Consider the following 17,986-nt stretch of genomic DNA (forward strand, 5'->3'; position numbering starts at 1 on the left):
AATGGCAGCAGGTCTTGAATGTGTCAAACCACCTTTATTCAGATACAGATATAGATGATGATGATTATTATTATTTTAAAGTAATCTAATAAGATTTATTAAACATTGCATACTAATTTTTTGGACATACTTTTTCACAAACAACAAATCTGTATGAAATATTTGTCTATGCTATATATATAAACACAGAAATTTCTCTGACTGAATGTAATAGCTTTCTAATATCCTTGAAAGATGTAAGGACTGTCCTTCTAATGTCTAATTGCTACTTTTATTTTGTTACCCTCCTGATTATTACCAACCATTGAAATTTTACTTATTGGTTCATCTTGGGCGGCAGGCTCTAGGTGGCCCTGCTTGAGCAAGGGTTTTAGACAAGAGGTCCCATACAATCTCAAACATTCTGTAGTTCTGTCATTCTGATCCTTTCTTAAAACAGTATTTCTGCTAAATTTTCATAATCTTTTCTGCAAGGTAATTGTGCTTGGGGTTAAATGTATTTTCTTCACACAGGTTCAAATGTATTAGAAACTAAGAGCTTCATAAACATTAGAATAGGTTTGAATGGAGGTTTACAACTTGAAAATTTTACTTTAACTTTCATGATCCATTTAAATAATGCCAGGCATATATTCTTTTCATGGCTGAGTTTAATTTAGCAATAACAAAAAGTTAAGGAATACCACCAGTGCTTTCCAGTAGGCTGATAACATTGTTTTGGACTTCCAGTGCTCAGCTCTATCCTCCTCCCTGAATGGGTATCTCATCTCCAAAAAAGTCTTGAAGTTATGATTAACAGAAAAGATGAAGTGAGTTAATTCAGTTAGCTTAACTGAATGTTTAAATGAAGACAGCAAAAAGCTATGCAAATTTTAAAAAGTAATCACTTAAAAGGTGGAAAGTGCTGTTCATATCTGACATTATTAACATAAACCTATTTCTCTTCTTGTGCTATTAAATGGCAAATCATCTTTGAAATCTGGAAAACCTTGTTAATGAAAGAGCAATCAGGAAGTAGAAAAGAAGCATCTCAGAAAAGGTATTAAAATGGGATTTGAGTAGTTACAAAAAATGCAGTTTATAGTATTTCTTTTATGTTAGAGATGAGGTTAAACTGGTTCACTCAAACCAGAGCGTTCAGTGGTCTCTATTTCTCTTTCAAAGGTTGAACAGTTTTTATTTTAAAGACTATACTTGCTTAATTCTTTTAACAATCAGGCTTAATTCTTTTAAAAATCAAAATAAAATACTATGCAGACCTCATGCAAAAACTTGCACACACAAGTATAATAGCAGTGGAAGTTTTGTGTTTATGTCTCAAACAATCCCATTTAATCTCATGGATTCCTGTGTCTCACAGATACCTACATTTGGCTGTTAAAGCTCTCCAGACATAAAAGCTCATGTCACCTCATGTTACTGTCTAAAATGTAGGGATCTAGCATCAGTAAGTGGTACATGTTCCTGTTATATTTTATGGAGGGGAAGATGCATCTCTAGAGGATGATTCATTGTGCCCACCTTAGAAGGGGATGAATTGCCCCCTTGAGGTAGCTATTTCTCTTCATAAAACATACATTTTAAATGACTGATCTTAAGTATTGTGAATTCCCTATCTAATGTTCTTTCAGAGAGATACAGAATGCCTGTTTCTTGACATGTGAAAAATCTCCAAGGATGGAAAATGCAGGACCTGTTTCAATGCTTGACTGTCCTAATAGTGAAAAAGCTTTTCATATATCAAGTCAGAATCTCTCTCGTTTCAATTTATGTCCACTGTATTTCAAACTAAAACTGAAAGGTATCATTTTTCCCCATTCCCAAGAAGTGTTCTTCAAGTATGCCTAACAAATACCTTCAAGAGTGAACTCCCACAAGGAATTTGAGCTATGATTGCCACTTTCACCCTAAAATAGGGTCACAGGACAAAAAGGAGAAGAGTATAGTTCTTTGCTGTGTCTGCTGTATAATAACTCAATGGTTTTACCACTCATCCATGAATGTAAGCAACGTGGGTTTTGAATCCTGCAAGAGCTGCTCACGTCTTACATGGCACAGATATTAATAGTGTGAAATTCATGCTGGCAGAGGGACTACAACTCCACACAAAATCCCAAATATTCAATACAAGAGTTGTGCTCTTTATTTCCCATTAAATATGGATTAATTTTAACAGACTGGTTATGCAGCCTAAGAAAACAGAACATAAGTTGGCACTCGATGGAAATTTTAGTACCTAAGTCTAGAAAATAATCCTAAGAAAACCATACCCATGAGATTAACCATTCCAGAAGCCCTTGGGGATTTTACCCTTATCGTCTGCATTGATGTCTCTGTATAATATGTTCCTGTCTTAGAAGAAAAGAGAACACCACACTGCTATCAAATACATTTCATCCCATGTGGCTAAAATTGTGTTTCAATTATCTTTCATTATTTGAACACCTGTTTTCCAGGTTTAGACATAAATGTCTGCACTTGTAACGTACATAGCACAAAAAGTACTTTCTGCAGTTCTTGCCCAATTTCAGCACTTAAGAAAAGCCTGCTTCACTCTGAGATTGCAAAAGCAGCAAAAGTCCAATATAGAAAAAAATACAATGAAATAATGATTTTAATGAGATATCTAAAAACATGTTAACTTGCTGTTCCTACCACTTTCCTTAGAAGCATTTGCTTATACTGTAGTAATCACAAAATTTTTCCCATACATTTACAAAAAATATAACTGATAATCCGTGGTATTAATTTAAATATTTATATAGTATGAGATTCAAATTACTGCCATTTTGAAAAGGTGTTAATTTTTTGTTTCTGTTTGTATTTAGGATAAATGGCTGCATTTTAAGATTATTAACTACTGCAGGCTCTAGGAAAAAATTATTTAATATGAATCAGGAAAGGATTACTGCTTTTTGTAATTTTTTTGTTACTGGCATGCATCATGATGTTGTTGTTACCATTCAGATACACAGAGTCAGTTACTAGCTATTTTACTGTTGTTATTGGGTTTTGCACAATAGTTTTGAAGTGTCCAATCTTCTTTCACAATTATTTTCTATATCTGATTTTATTTTCAATTGATCAAGTTGTTCCCAAACCACAAAACTAAAGAAATTCCTGTGAATGTGTCCTACATTTTTACCCTTTTCTCCTACCATTACAATTAAAATTCTAATCTGTGTGTTCCTTAATGTATGACTGCACTAGTTTCTTCTCTTGTCTCTTCCCACTTTGCTCGTGATCCCTCCTATGGTGCCCAAACTACTTAGTAGGGATAAGCTGGGAGTTTATCAGCCATTCAGCTGGCTAAACAGAGAAAACAGGTATTAAACCCGTGATGCATCTGTTCTCTCTCAGAAAACTTTGTCCCTTTGAGAGCTCTTACTCTCTTTCTAATTCAATTGAAATTGCCCTGTAGATTCAAAAGGGGTTAGGTGAGCCAAACAATGTAACATACTGCAATCCTATAACCTTAATCTCCTTAGGAAACTGAGCTAAAAACATGTCTACTAATGAAAAGTGAATCAAATAAAAATATTGCATTTACAGCTTGTGGTCCTCAGATATGTGTATATAATATACTGTACATTTAATGTAAGAAAAATGTTTTATATATGTTTAATATTTTGCCATATGCAGTAACAAACATAGGAAACACATACATGTAATTATGACAGGTTTTTCTATTCTTTGACCCTAAGGAAACTTGAATTCAAAATATTGCAAATCATGATAATATCTGTTTAAAAAGGACATCATCTGAAACATGATAAATAGTTGTGGGGTTTTTTTGAAAAAAATGTATTTGAATTATCACAGCAACTGTGGTTATTTCCATCTGCTTTTAGAATTTCTGTGTAGCTTTGTATGATTTGTCTGCTATATGTCCTTTCTGCAATGTTTAATAATGAACTGTCTCCTTCCCGTTTGCTTGTTTTCTCAGTGAAAAAAGCAATTGAACTCAAATCAAGAGGAGTCAAGATGATGCCCAGCAAAGACAGTAACCACAAGAATTCTGTCTGTAAGTTGTTTATACCATTATCTTTACTGACTGTGTATATCTTCTGGACTCCCATTACATATACCAATCAAAGAGAGAGGTGTTGGGAAGCTCTGGTCATAAAACTGTTACTATGCTTGCAATAGTCACTGAATTAGAACTCTGCTGGTAATACTGAGGGTGTAGAAAGCAGAATATGGTGTTGTAATATCTGAAAAATATGGGTCTGTAGAAAAAAGTTATCCATCGGGATATTTCTATCAATCAGGATATTTGGAATTCAGAGACACAAGGTAACTTAGCAAATCCAGGCAGAACAGTGCCATATAGATTTTATCAATTCAGTACTGGGGGCAGTGTAGGTATCTTAGCAATTCCTGGATCTAAGTTCATACTTTCTGATCTTTTTTTTCTTCTTCTCCGTTAATATCATAGCTCTAATTCTTCCTCTCCTTGCTACTCTATCTCCTGGTGGCTGCCTCTTTCCAGTCCTGTAATATAGCACAGCAGGGGTTAAGAACTGCTGTAATTTCCAGCCTCTCAAGAAGGAGATCCCAGCAACACCTTCCCTTCATTGCATGCTTAGTGCACTCTGGAATGACACCTGTTTAGTCCCTCTACACCTTTTTCCACATATATATAGTTTAAGGGTAAAATCAAGATGTTATCTATGGGACTATGAGGCTGGTTTGTTTTTTTTTTTTTTGAGCATTGCTTTCCCTGAACAACTGGCAATCTGAGTAGTATCCTGAGAGCTCTTTCTCCATCAATCAGAAATCAAGGAAAATAAGAAGATAATTTTGTTTTTTGGAAAGCAGAGAGTCTCTTAGCCCAGAAAAAAGCTAGAGGGTAAGCCAGTGTTCACCCGCAACTCATTAAAAGTGCTTGTATAACGACTAAGATGTGTTTGAATAAATTAATCCTTCATGTAATAACGCTGAACTCAGTGGAGTGAAACCTAGGCTATGTTTGCCTCATTGTATACTATTCTGCAAGTACAGAGAGAATGACTATCTTGAAGGCTAATGTCTAGGGGATATCATTTGGTCTCTCTGCTTCTGCAATGCATTGTTTAATGCAAAGTGAGTTTTTTGATATGCTCATTAGAACAAAAGAGGTATGGTAATTTTCTGCTTTAAATATTGCACATTGATGGTGTGGCACTCAAAGGAAATTTTTATTCAAGATGTAGCAGAAAAAGTAGATCCATCACTTTGGTGTTTGTATCTGAATGGGTGATTATTTCATTATTTATAAGTTACTTTTGGGAGCTGTGTGATATCTGCTTACACTCTCAGAGCACATGCTGTCAGACACCACATTTAATTACAGAAAGTGGAAGTAAGACAGGCTATGGTAGAGATTATTATAAGGCAGTTTGCTGTTTACTTCAAATGTAATGTCTTTTGTCTTTTTTTTTCTTTGTGTTTTGACTTGTGAAGCTTTATTATCATGTCTGACTTTTCAACAAAAAGTTAAGAAGTGCATTACTATTATTAGCATTAATTTCACATATATGAAGCTTATAAAAATGATAAGATTAAAATACAAATGGTTGTATTCAATGTATTTTGCTTTTCTTTTTGATGTAACCCTTTAGTATTTAACCATTTTTCTTGTTAGTAATTATGTAGGTGGAAAAAGTCATTGGGAATTAAACTTCAGAGGACCGATAAGAATGCCTATTACCATTTGATGACAATTAGAAAATCTCTAAAAAAGTAAACGAAAGACTTACACCTCTCCCTGTTTTTATATGTCAGAATTTTTAAAAATTCTCTCTGTATAAAACAGAAAGCTTAGTTTTGTATTCTGGTTTATGGGAAGGTAGATGGAATGTGAATATCAGCACAGCAAAATCTGTGAGTGCCTGCCCTGTGAACCCCAGGATCTGCAGGTTTCCCACAGCTTTTCCTCCCAAGCCAACCTGAGAGCAGCTGAAGAAAGCATTTCACAGTGGCACATCTCTGTTAGGATTTACGCAGAAAACTTTACCAATGTACTCATAATTTCTTGGGGGATGCAAAACAGTATTTCAGTCATGTAGAGTCTGCTCTGCCACCCTTTATGAAGAGTCAGGTAGAGAAGCTTGGCTTTGGGATATAGTTGCCTTGGTAGATTTACTATGGGATAAAAATCATATATTGTGTCACTCCCCAAGGAAAGAAGACGTGTTTGCTTTTTCTCTTCTTCTTTGGTACACCTGAAGGAACCATATTAAGTTAGTTGATTGCCAGAATACTCTCACCAGCTAATACCCTTTAGCAGTGGACCAGGTGCCGTTGAATCATGATTACTTTAGACAAAGAAATGGGAAAAGGATGGGAAAAATAATTGAACTAAAATGCAGTTCTGGTTCATCCTAAGTGTGAGCTGGCCTACAGGGAACTTAAGTAGTGGACTTGGCAAAGTTTTGGAATAGTAAACTGGGAGAAAGTAAATGGACAGGCAGTTCCGATGGTTACTTTTTCACACTTGGTCCTCATTAGCGCTTGAGCTGCCACAAGCGCTGGCCAAATCCAAACCTAAGCATATTTCCCCTTGGTTGTCTGAAGCTGATCTCTCAGGGGAGCAAGGAGAGAGTTTTAGTTTCTTAATCTGCTTAGGGGAAGCAAATCCAGTTACATCTGGTTTGGTGTCCATCTGTTTAATTGCAGGCTCAGTCTACTCACTTTTGTTCCCTTACTTAGTCATTCTGATATATATGGTGTATTCCCAAAGAAAGTTACTTTATCCATCTTGCTCTCATCACTCACTGTCATTCTAAGAGGGGAGAGGCCTGCAGACTCCATGTCCCTAACGGCTGTGGCCTTTTTCGAAGAGTACTATGACTATAGTTTGCATTGTAACTGGTTAGATAAAAATATAATTTTGATTGTTGGCTCTTGTATGATTATGTTATCATGGCAATATTCCTGCCCAGCAACTCTGTCAGAGAGTGATTATTACCTTTAAACATTGGGGCATTACCTGTATAGTAGAGAGATTGTACAGGAAGCATCCTGTACATCCAAGACAAAGTGAGCCCTAATGAAGTGACCCATGAAGACAGACCATCATTAGGCAGCCACAGTCCTTATAAAAGGCTCATTTTCTAAACAAGTAGGAGACTCCTGTAGTTTATCTGTTCAAGTCTAGCCTCTGATACATTCAGTTTACAGAATATTGGAAAGGCAGAGCCGTAACTGCAGACTTGCTGCTTGGCACCTCTGTGAATCTTTGGCCCCTGTGCAGGCCACAGCAGCTCAGGGGTGGAGCACGGTTGGGAGACCAGGCAGTCCTAGCAGCCCCCAGTGCCCCCAGCCCGAGTACTGCAGTCGCAGGGCAGCCTCTTACTTCCGGGCTTACTTGCCAGCAAGAGGACAGAGCACAGGAATGAAGCAAGCTCGTGTTAAATGCCAAGGAAGTTCAGTGAATGAGCCATCATATAAGGTGAAAACCAGAAATGCTTATAAGGTTTATGTGGTGCATGCAAATCTGCCAGTGCAATAATGCTAGGAGGGACAGGCAGCAGCAAGAATGAGGTGTCTGGGAGAGCTGATTTCCAGAGTTTTCTCTTGTCAAAATGCAGTGCGGATTGTGGCTTAAGCCACAAAACACAAAAAACTGCAGGGAAAGTCCACATTCTGGAATAGCAACAAAGATTAAGAGACAAAGTCTGAATGGTTCTTTAAAAGATGTGTCATTCATATTGCACCATGTTAACAGTCCATAGTAACAACTGAATATTGAGTGACTTAACCTTTGCAAAGCATTTAGTGTGTGAACTACCATGTTTGATGAAGTGAGAGTTCTGTAGGTATTCACTGAATACAAACATCTTAAACTTCATAAAAGCAATTCCAGGCTTCTGTAGTATTATTTGAAAATGTATGTCAGAATATCAGAAAAACATGTTAAACAGTTTGAAAAGCATGATTTTAGTATAAGATTAATACATTCTTTGAAAGCTTAGCTGCAGAGTTTATCCAAATAGTTCTTCACCTAGAGGATGATAAAAAGAGCTATTTTAAGACTACTATTTTTGCTGTGTAGAGCCAAAGAACAAATGAGTTTACAAACTAAGTATTGATTGGTTGCAGCACATTAAGGTGAAGTAATGGCACATGCTGTTGAAACTACAGTGATTAATATCAAAACAGGATTACATTGCTAATTCTATGTAAGAAAGAAAGAATGACAAGAGTCATTGTTTATTTAGTTATTGGGTCACTCTGACAAAAATGGCTAGTACATTGTAATGTAACTTTTAAAATATGTTCATGGAAAGATTTTAGAATGGAATTTTGTTGCTTACCAATATAATCCTTGCATTTTAAATAAATTGGCAATTTCATCTTCTTGAGATTTGGCTACTGATAAATTTACTTTGAAAGAAACCAAATGCTGATTAGTAAAAGTTTTGCTTTTCAGTTAATGATATTGTATTTCCCTAAGAAGGGTAATATTGGACTAAATGGTTGCACTTCAGAGCACATTTTTCTGACTGCTTTGTTCTTATTCCTTATTAAAAAAAACCAATTTATTTTAGAATTTTTATATTTTTAAAAGATCAATACTTAGAAATCTATTGCAAACCAACGTGCAATCAACTTAACAAACTGATACAAAAACCACTGAGGGTCATCTCAACTTACAGTTATAAAAGATAATACCATTGTTAGTTGCTACCTTTTGTAATGAAATTTATATCTTGTCATGACATAAATATCACTTTCTTATTACTGCATTTAATATTTAAATTATCTTCTTCATTGCTTCCCCAAAACCATTTCATTGTTTAATTAATTCTTAGGATATCTATCCCAAATTATTTTAGGAAGAATGAAAAACTGTATAACAATTCCATATCATTATTTTTAAAATGCATGTGTAATGGAAAAAATTCCAACAAAAATTCTAAACATTTTTTTTACCTTGTATTTTACTGAATCTTCACAGGTGAAAGCCCCTTTCTTACTGAATTTGAACTTTCACAGGCTATCATGTGCTGTGTTGGGGTCAAATCATGATCAAGAGTTACTGGTAAATATTCATTGTTCTGACAGTTTTCAGTCTTCAATTTAAAAAAAAATGAACAAAACAACACCAAAGCTATCTCACTCTCTAAAGTTATACTCTAATCTTATGTAAGTTTAAACTACCAAATGTATAATATAATGTCTTATCCTTAACTAATTTAAGAAATTTTGCATTGGTGATGGGACTGATCACCAATAAACACTATGCAAAATAAACCACCCAAGTAATTGTAGGTGGTTGTGTATCTAAAGACCCTATGCTTTGAATCTTGTGTGTTTAAGAGATCTCAATGTGCAGTCTGTTTTTCACTGTGAATATTTTAAATATTATGTTAAACTATATTAAAATAAAAAGTTATTAAGTAAGTATGAACACTAAGATAAAATGCAGTGACCTTAGAAATAAAAAAAAAATTATCCTGCTGGTAAGTAGATTTTGTCTGCTGAAATTCCTCAGGCCTGTGCCCCTTCAAGCAAGCACAAATTTAAAAACACTGGAGAAATAAATGTAATGTAAATCTATCTCCTTGACTGGTCTCACTGTCAGCTAAAACAAGTAAAGCAAATAATGAAATGTCGGCAGCTTTCAGGTTTGCTTTTATTCTGGGGCACACCAAAGTGATTGCAAGGTTTCTGAACAAGGCTTTGGGGGGTTGTTTGTCCTGTTCTGACATGCAGGTAATCAGTTTGCCATTAATTCTGAAGAAATGCAAAGGAACAAGAAAAGGACAGCTTATCAACAGAGCTACTTTATTAATTTTTGGGGAGGGAAATACACCAGCATTGTGTTTTATAGTATTATTGGCTTTGTGTCCATTAAAAAGAGAAAATTCTAATTGCAAATCTTAGGATTTCCTTTTACAAATATCACTGTCTTATAAAAACTTCTGTTTCCTGGGCTTTTCATAAAACATTGCAACACAAGGGTGAAAAGTGACAGGATTCACCTATAGCTCCTTTCTGACCTTTGTTGAGCATCTATTCAGCTTCTTCTGTGTTTAATGGCAGATATACCACTTCTCTCATAAGGAAAACAGAGACCATTGCCTAAAACTTCTTCACCAAGGAAATGATTTTAAATACCTCCATTTAAGACTGAGATTCCTCAGAGGAAGCCAAACTAGAAGACTCTTGCATGCTGAGATCGGTATGGAGACGCCTCTTTCCCATTAGTTTCTATAGGAATTCTCCCTGAAGGTCTTGTTCTGAATGGAAGTTACTCTGTGCTTGTGTGTTGTATTGTATTGCATTCATTTACAGCCACTGAATGGATTCTCATCTATAAGTGCCCAATCAGAAACTTCCTAAATACCTACACAGTATTATCAACTCTCCAGCCTTTTCAATCACGAAAGCTATTTTTCATTCTTTCAAATCCCACAGCTTGAAAAGGAAAGCATTTTTCAAGTTTACCGTTATATTGTGCATCTCTGCAAATGAAAGGAAGGACCATTTATAACTTTCTGATGTTTTAATTACAAGGTTAGGAAGCATGAGGCTTAAATAACTGAAATTTTGTGGGCCTAGAATATCTTCAAGTATTCAATTATGTTTCAAAAAGCCTTTTTACATAAATACCGAGCTTATGTTAAATGTTCAGTAAAAAAATAAAAAAAGGGAAGTAATACTTGAAACTCTGGCACTTTTAAACTATAGGTTAAGGGATGGCTATTGGAATCTTTAATATTATATGTATCCTTGTTATATATATGTATGTATATACATACATACATGTATACAATTGTAGGTAAGTACATAACACATAGTATTCCATTACACCATTTACCGTATGCCTAGTAAGAGATTAATGACTCTATTTCCCCTTTTGCTTAGTATTATAGGATTAAATTGAGCAGTAGGAAAAAATAACTGCAGCATTAACCTCTAACAGTTTTATAAAGCTCTAATAAAACAGGAGGGATAATTACCCTGATATACTTTTTTCTATCATGGAATGTAATAATACAGAGTTGCCCAAGTGTTAAAGAATTTAGGCTCTTCAGAGAAGATGAGTATCCCTATGCAATGAAATTCTACAGTGCTATTTTACTAGATTGTATAAATTGCTTCATAAATCAGGTTAGTAAATTATACTTCATGTTTCTAAATAAGCCTTCATCACGGCAGGAGTTTAAATATCTTTTAAAATACTATGCAAAAATCTTGCTGTGAAGAGAACTACTGCCTAAATATATTTGTAAAGAAAAGCATCACTTGTAGCTACAAGCAAAACAAGGTGCTTCATCAATTATTTAATACATCATTTGCATATATAATTTGTAAAATAACCAGAAGAAAGTATCTATTAAAATATGTAAAACAAGATGTAATCTGATTGAATTATGGATGGTTAAAATGAATTGTTATCCAGCTAGGAAGCTGAAACTGCCATTAAATGATTTTCATATACAATTATAGAACATTACTGATTATCCAACATGAGTGTTCATACTGTAGGCTAAACTGACACTGAATTCTGTTATTTTCAAAGTCAAAGACTTAAGAATAAGCAACCTGCTTTTAGCAGTTATAATTCTGTATAAATTAGCTATTCATATGAAATTTAAATACAAACCTTATTACTTTTATATAGCTTTGTTGGCTTTAGTCCTGTGCACAGCTCTGTTAAAAATATAGATGTGGGCAGTAAATAGGTTGGCAAAATTAAGTCTTTCTAGATTCAAATAATGTATGTAAATTATGAAGGCTTTCAGAACTTGTGGGTGGGTGAATTCAGGAGCATGAAAAACATTAAAACAATTTTAATTAAAGAAAGAAGTATGACACTGGTCTATGCAGTGAAGGTATGCTGCAGAATTTAGATACCCACACTGTCAAGTCCTTTGGAAGAGTCAGACACTTCCCACCTCCTGCAAGGGTATTTCCACCTTCTGCAGAGGCCAATATTGCAGTTTTAGAAGTTTAACACTAGCTGCATAGTTCATGCATGTTGAGTATATGTTCAGATTCTGTTTTTCAAAATCCAGGTTGTGGGAGAATATCTTCAGAACTTGATAGAAGGCCTTGGACTATTTTCCATCTTCAGAATTTGTCGTCACATTATGAAACACATTGAACAATAATTTCAGTTGTGTTGGCATAGCATCTCACTGTCAGTTGTTAGCCTGTCACACTGGAACGTATCTATTCCTGCAGCTCCTCTGAGCAGAACTGCAGAGTGCCAGTGTCAGATATGTTTGGAACAGGGGAGTTTTGTTAGGTGACAGCTAATTTATCACCTTCAGACCAGTTTGAGTCCACTACTCCTTCGCTTGGAAAAAAGGAGGTGGAAAATGTACACAGCGCTTGAACAGTGTATCAATTTCCTCAATAATGTGCACTGAAGAGCTTGAAATATTTTTAGAATAGGACCAAAATACCCAAAAAAGAACTAATATGGAAATAAATACATTGGGCTACATTTGAAAGGAAAGGACTAGTTGCTGATTTAGGGAAAGGGGATTATGCAAAATCATACATCCTTCCACTGAAATTGATAGAGCAGGTTGTTCTTTAAAAACAAAAAAACCCCCAGTTAATCAACTACATAATTTTAAAAAATAGAAAGACAAGGAGCAATCTAGAAAAATCCCCAAATACCTAGCTCATTTTCTGTTAGATGTCAGCATATTTAAAAAAGAAGGGACTGTAACTGTGGTGATCTGGCTTGTGTATATGCTTCTATCATAGAAGCTGTCTGAACTCAGCAAGAGTGACAAGATCAGTTTGTCATATATCAAAGTAATGTAAGTTTTAATACACATGATGGCAATCAAAAATGTTTAATTCTAAAAAGTTTTAATCTAACATGAAATAACTATATCTCAAAGTCCATATTGTTCTGCTAATGCAACCATTTATTTGATTTCTGTCACCTCACTGTCACAATATTTTCTGCTTCAGGCTCCTAACATGAAAGAAGTTCTCCTGCATAAGCAAGAGAGATGTGTGAAAAATGTATGCATATCTTCCTTAGTTTAATGCTTTTTAACTGAACTCTCATGCTCAGTGTCTCTGCTAGAGGAGCTACAAAGTCAGTGAATTATCACATTAACAAGAGCAAAACATTATGGTTTCTCTAAGCCAACATTTTGTGTGGCATATATTATTTTATTCAGGATGCTACTTTTTATTGCCATATCAGCTTTTCCTTCATGTCTTTGGAATCACAAGGGAAACCTGTTTTGTACTGAGAAGTCATGCTTCTTTCTCAATTCTACCAGGCCTTGTTTTCAGAAGTCTGAGAATGCATCTACAGTACAGAATAGCAGAGGCTAAAGTAAACTTCTTTGTCATAAATGACAAGCACTTATGTTAAGGTTAAAAATATAGCATGAAGTAACACCACCTGCTTGGATATTACTCTATTGTACCTATGGAAGATATTAAAAATTGAATCCACATTTTAGTGTCTGAAAGCTCAAAAGCACTTAAGCACTTAAAATACCATTTGGTGTTATTTTCTTCGTTGTTTTTCAGTTAAATTAATCATAACCCTTTCTGGTCTAGTCCTGAAGCAGAAGTGCTAATGTGTAAGACAGGCTTTCTCATGGCACAGGATGAGATTTTTGGAGAGGCAGAGCTTATATCCTACATCCCTATTGTTATAAAAACAGAACATGGCCTGAATTTCAGTCAGGTTTGCTATAAAATATTTTTTGTGGGTTTTTTTTCAGTGTTTTAGTTCTTATTCTACCATTTATCCTTGTCTTATTTTCTGTATTGCATCTCAGTTTTGTTCAGAGCAGCCCATATGGTGCTGTGCTTCAGATTTGTGAACAAAACAAGGATGACAACACACCAGAGTTCTGACTATTGCTGAGCAGTGCTTACACAGTGTCCAGGATTTTTCTTTTTCTCACTGTGTCCCCCACAGCAAGTAGGGGTGGGCAACAGTTAGGGAGGGGACACAGCTGGGGCAGCTGACACAAATTGAGCGAAGGGATGTTCCATGCTGTATAACGTCAGGTTTGGCAATGACAACTATGGGTAGTCTTTCCAAGATAGCCATTGCTACAAGGCTCACTGGGCATTGGTCTGCTGGGGGGGGGGGAGGTAGCAAGTGATGGGAGGTACTTGGGAGGTATCAAGTGATGCCTTTGCATTACTTGTTGTGTTTTTTTTCCTCTTTTTTATTTTCCCTTTCACTTGTTAAACTGTCTTTTTCTCAAACCACAGGATTTTTACTCATTTTTCCTCTTCTTATAATCTCCCCTATACCTCTGGGGAGGGGGTGAAGTGATTGAGGGGCTCATGGGTGCTTAGTTGCTGGCAAGGGTCAGCCCACCACAGTGCAGAAACATTTCACTAACCAAAACCTAAATCCTTTACCAAATTAGTCTCTTCTGAATCTTTGCTCCTTCCATGCTATAGCCCCATTGTCAAGTCATACTTTCCTCATTTATGTCTTTACAGTAATTTCTCAGACTCTGCCCAGAGAGCTTCAGTCTCCATCCATCTCCCTATTCCTTCATTCCTTCCATCTGCTAGTGTCTCCCCTCATTTCTCTCCCCAGCTCTCATTTATGATTATTGACCTCTCTGCATGTTGTTTGCCTTTCTTCTTCCTAGCTATCTCAGTGTCTTTCTTTTCCATACCAAATTTTTTTCTCTCTTGTGAAACTCTACTGGTACTTTCAAACTTTCTGACAGTTGCCTTTAAGTCCAGCTCTTGTTCCCTCTGTATTTGAATAAGGTAATGGGGTTCTTCTCTCAGTAAGACTGGGCAGAAGAAGAGTAGGTGGTTGTACAGGAAAGACTGACTCTCAGTTCAGCACCAAGAACTAGATTGGTCACTAGAAGTGGAGAGTACTACAGGGATAGCACACTTCAAAGGCTTGTAGGTTTTGTTAAATTTGACATTTATTTGGCATTTAATTGCTAAAACCTGTTTCTCTCGGTCACCTTGATTTATTTTTTCCCAAAGGCCTCCCATTTGGCCATTTTTAGTAGATGTTGGAAGAGCAAAATGCACATCCTTAACACAAAGGTCACTTTTGCAACAAATATAAGTTTTTAAGTATGGCAGTGTTAATATATTCCATGGAAAACATCACCTTCATTTTTCTAGTGTAGAGAACAGGATTTTTCTCCTGGTTCTGTCAGAAGTGAATGAGATTAATAAACAATAGTAATTTCAATTTGATAATATCTAAAAAAGAAAAAATAAATTCAAGGCAGAAAACTGAAAAAGAAAATTTAAGCCCCAGCGGCCTATGTTTGATGAAGGTATGTACAAATGAAAGAAGGATTTTGAAAAGGACATTGCTGAGCAACCTTAAAACAGTTGAAACCATCAGCCCTTTCTATAATAATTATCTGGTCTTTGCTCCAGCTACTGTATAATTAGGCATTCCTACTTCAGGTTTTAGAGAAGTCTTATAGAACCTCAGTGATGAACTGCTGAAATATTCAGGATAAGTGCCACAGACGTTTATCAACTAAGGGCATGGGAACTCAAAATCCACTTTTGGGGAAACTGATAAAGCACATATAAAGAACAGAAGGAATAAAGCAAAGACTTAATATTTTCTTGGACGGTTTTCATTAGAATATTAAAAAAAGTAAAGTAAAGAAGTATAAACTAACAGCGTATCAGCACAAGATAGTTTAATGCAGCAGAAGTCTAGGAAGTTCTCTGGATTTCCGAAGAAGCCTGGTGGTGGTTCCTACTGAAATACCCATGGGCTGTCCACTTTGTCTGGTACCTTCCAGTTTTTATTGTAAACTATGCAGCTACCAACCAAAAGGCACCACTTGGGTCCTAATGTCCTCAAAGGAGCAAAAGCTTGCCTCACACTCTTCTGGATATGATATAAAGGGTTGATTGCACATGAGCTCAATTTTACACATCCTGTGATTTTATCCCTACTTGAGGAATTTACATAAATTCTCTGCTGTATGTGGCACAGATATGACTTGTGAGTTATCCACATTCTTGCTAAGCTATTGACTTTGTCAGTTAGCCTAGCCAAAATTAGCAGTAAGGTAAACAGAATAAAAAATAAATTAAAAAAAAAAGAAAAAAGGAAAAATGTAACCGATATCCTTATTTCACAGTTTAACAGACAAACTAGTTTTTACATCACTTTCCCATTTACATGTAAATGTAAAGGCTTTCATATGGATATAACATTCACGCACGTCTATCTATACAAACATTTCCACAAGGTCTTAAAAACCTTTATTCTCCCTAGTAAAGAATCATTTCGGTTGTGTCAGTCAGAGTGTCAGTGTTATAGAGCATAGTAGACTTTTTTTTTCTTCTTTGCTGCTTGTTCCTATAGCTTCATTTCATTAGTGCAAAGTCTTTGGTAGGCTCTTTGGTAGATATCTTGTTTTAGCAAACACCCATTTTGTTGGTAAAAGTTGCCTACAGACTGCAATTCTGATTAGCTGAGTTTTTCTCCCTCTGAGTTTTTGCTGCCTCCTGCTGACTCAGTGTGGGATAAGTACTGATAAGCATTCTGAACAGTACATTTAGCTGGAAATAACAGAGGGTATAGATAAGAAAAAAGTCTCCCTAAGTGAATAAATTAATATGGTAGAAATGCAAATTCAGGAAAGTAGATGATAAATCAGAATAAAGCCGACAAGACCTTTGGATTAAAGTTAGAGAAAAAGAGATGTTAAAAGGCTGTGACACAGTTTGTTCTAACAGCAAGCTTATTAACACTTCAAGCTTAAAACACTGATCTCTACCAAGTAATAAAAAGAGCCCATCTGCTACACACCAGGTAACTAAAGCTCGTAAGGAAAAATGCTTGGCAAAAGGAGAAGAGACAAATCTGTCCAGTTAGCTGGAATTGGATTTCCAGTACTATAACAGCTATTTTGCATTCCATATTAAAAATCATATACATTAAATACAAGTACACCAGTCTTATTGGTCTATTTGCATCTCTATTGCTCAGAGCATTTCTGAAATGCCTAATCTGATCTAAGAGTAAGGATTGTAATCCTCTTTCTCATGACACATTTTAAATGCAAAATAATAACAGCATGATAATTATAGGTATATGAGAGAAGCATAGTGGCTTCCTCTCACAAAAGTAGGAACACCTCAACATGTGACTTTTTGTTATTGTTAATCCCATATACTTTTAAAACAGTTTCATACTCATTTCTCACCAAAATATACATTACATTAAAATAATGTTTTTGATCACAATCAAAGCCTAGTTCTAATTTTTTGTATTCTTGGCAATATGTTCTCCATGTGGTTTAGTAGTTCTGGCTAATGGTATAGATAGGCTGTGTTTTAGTGGACAATGCAATTACAACTTATATTATCTCTTTCATTATTCTAGTTAATTTCTTGTTTAGACAGAATGAAAGGTTTCTTAAGGTAGTTGTGTATTTTTATGCAATTTAAACTGTATGTTAAGAAGTTATACATTAGCTTGCTCTACCTCAAGAATCACATAAAACATATATTTCTCTTGTCTGTACAATAGGGGCTATTGGCACGTTCACTTTTGCTGAAAGCTCTTTATCTGATAAGAGCGCAGCTAGAATTCACGAGTGCCTCATGAGCCCCAGCTGTCTTCTCCTCCCCCTTGCAAACAATGCTGCTGCGGGAAATGTATTCTCCTGGATTAGCAAGTAACAGGATCAGCCTTAACGCTGGTAGAATGTCATCAAGTCTCTATAAACAGTAACACACAGAGAACTCAAAGATAATGGTAGTTGTATATTTAAAAGCTGTGCAAATGGCAATATGCATAGTTTAGCATGTGGACTAATATGAATGCCTCCCTATGGACAGAGAAAAAAACCCAAAAGTTTTTCACAGGACAATTCCTTTTCTGGAACTAAGAGTCAATCTGCATAATGTCGAAGAGTTAAAGAACTTCTAATAAATATTTGTGAAAAAATATTTTTTATCATCAGAAATATAATTTAGTTTCCACTGATATTATTCTAAGGTGATGGTTGGTTAAATCACTATTGCTAAGGCTTGA

At 35.4% G+C, this 17,986-nt stretch overlaps 1 protein-coding gene across 1 annotated transcript in view; it reads left to right on the plus strand.

Annotated features, from left to right (window-relative positions):
* The window catches only part of CSMD1 (CUB and Sushi multiple domains 1), a 1,235,979-nt gene that overhangs the window by 764,532 nt on the left and 453,461 nt on the right, over positions 1-17,986 (plus strand). Inside the window, exon 7 of the mRNA XM_064447944.1 lies at positions 3,947-4,024. Coding sequence (XP_064304014.1) covers positions 3,947-4,024 — 78 coding nt within the window. The remainder of the gene's footprint in view (positions 1-3,946; positions 4,025-17,986) is intronic.

This window comes from Phalacrocorax carbo, chromosome 3 (genome assembly GCF_963921805.1).
Source record: "Phalacrocorax carbo chromosome 3, bPhaCar2.1, whole genome shotgun sequence".
Taxonomy (NCBI): Eukaryota; Metazoa; Chordata; class Aves; order Suliformes; family Phalacrocoracidae; genus Phalacrocorax; species Phalacrocorax carbo.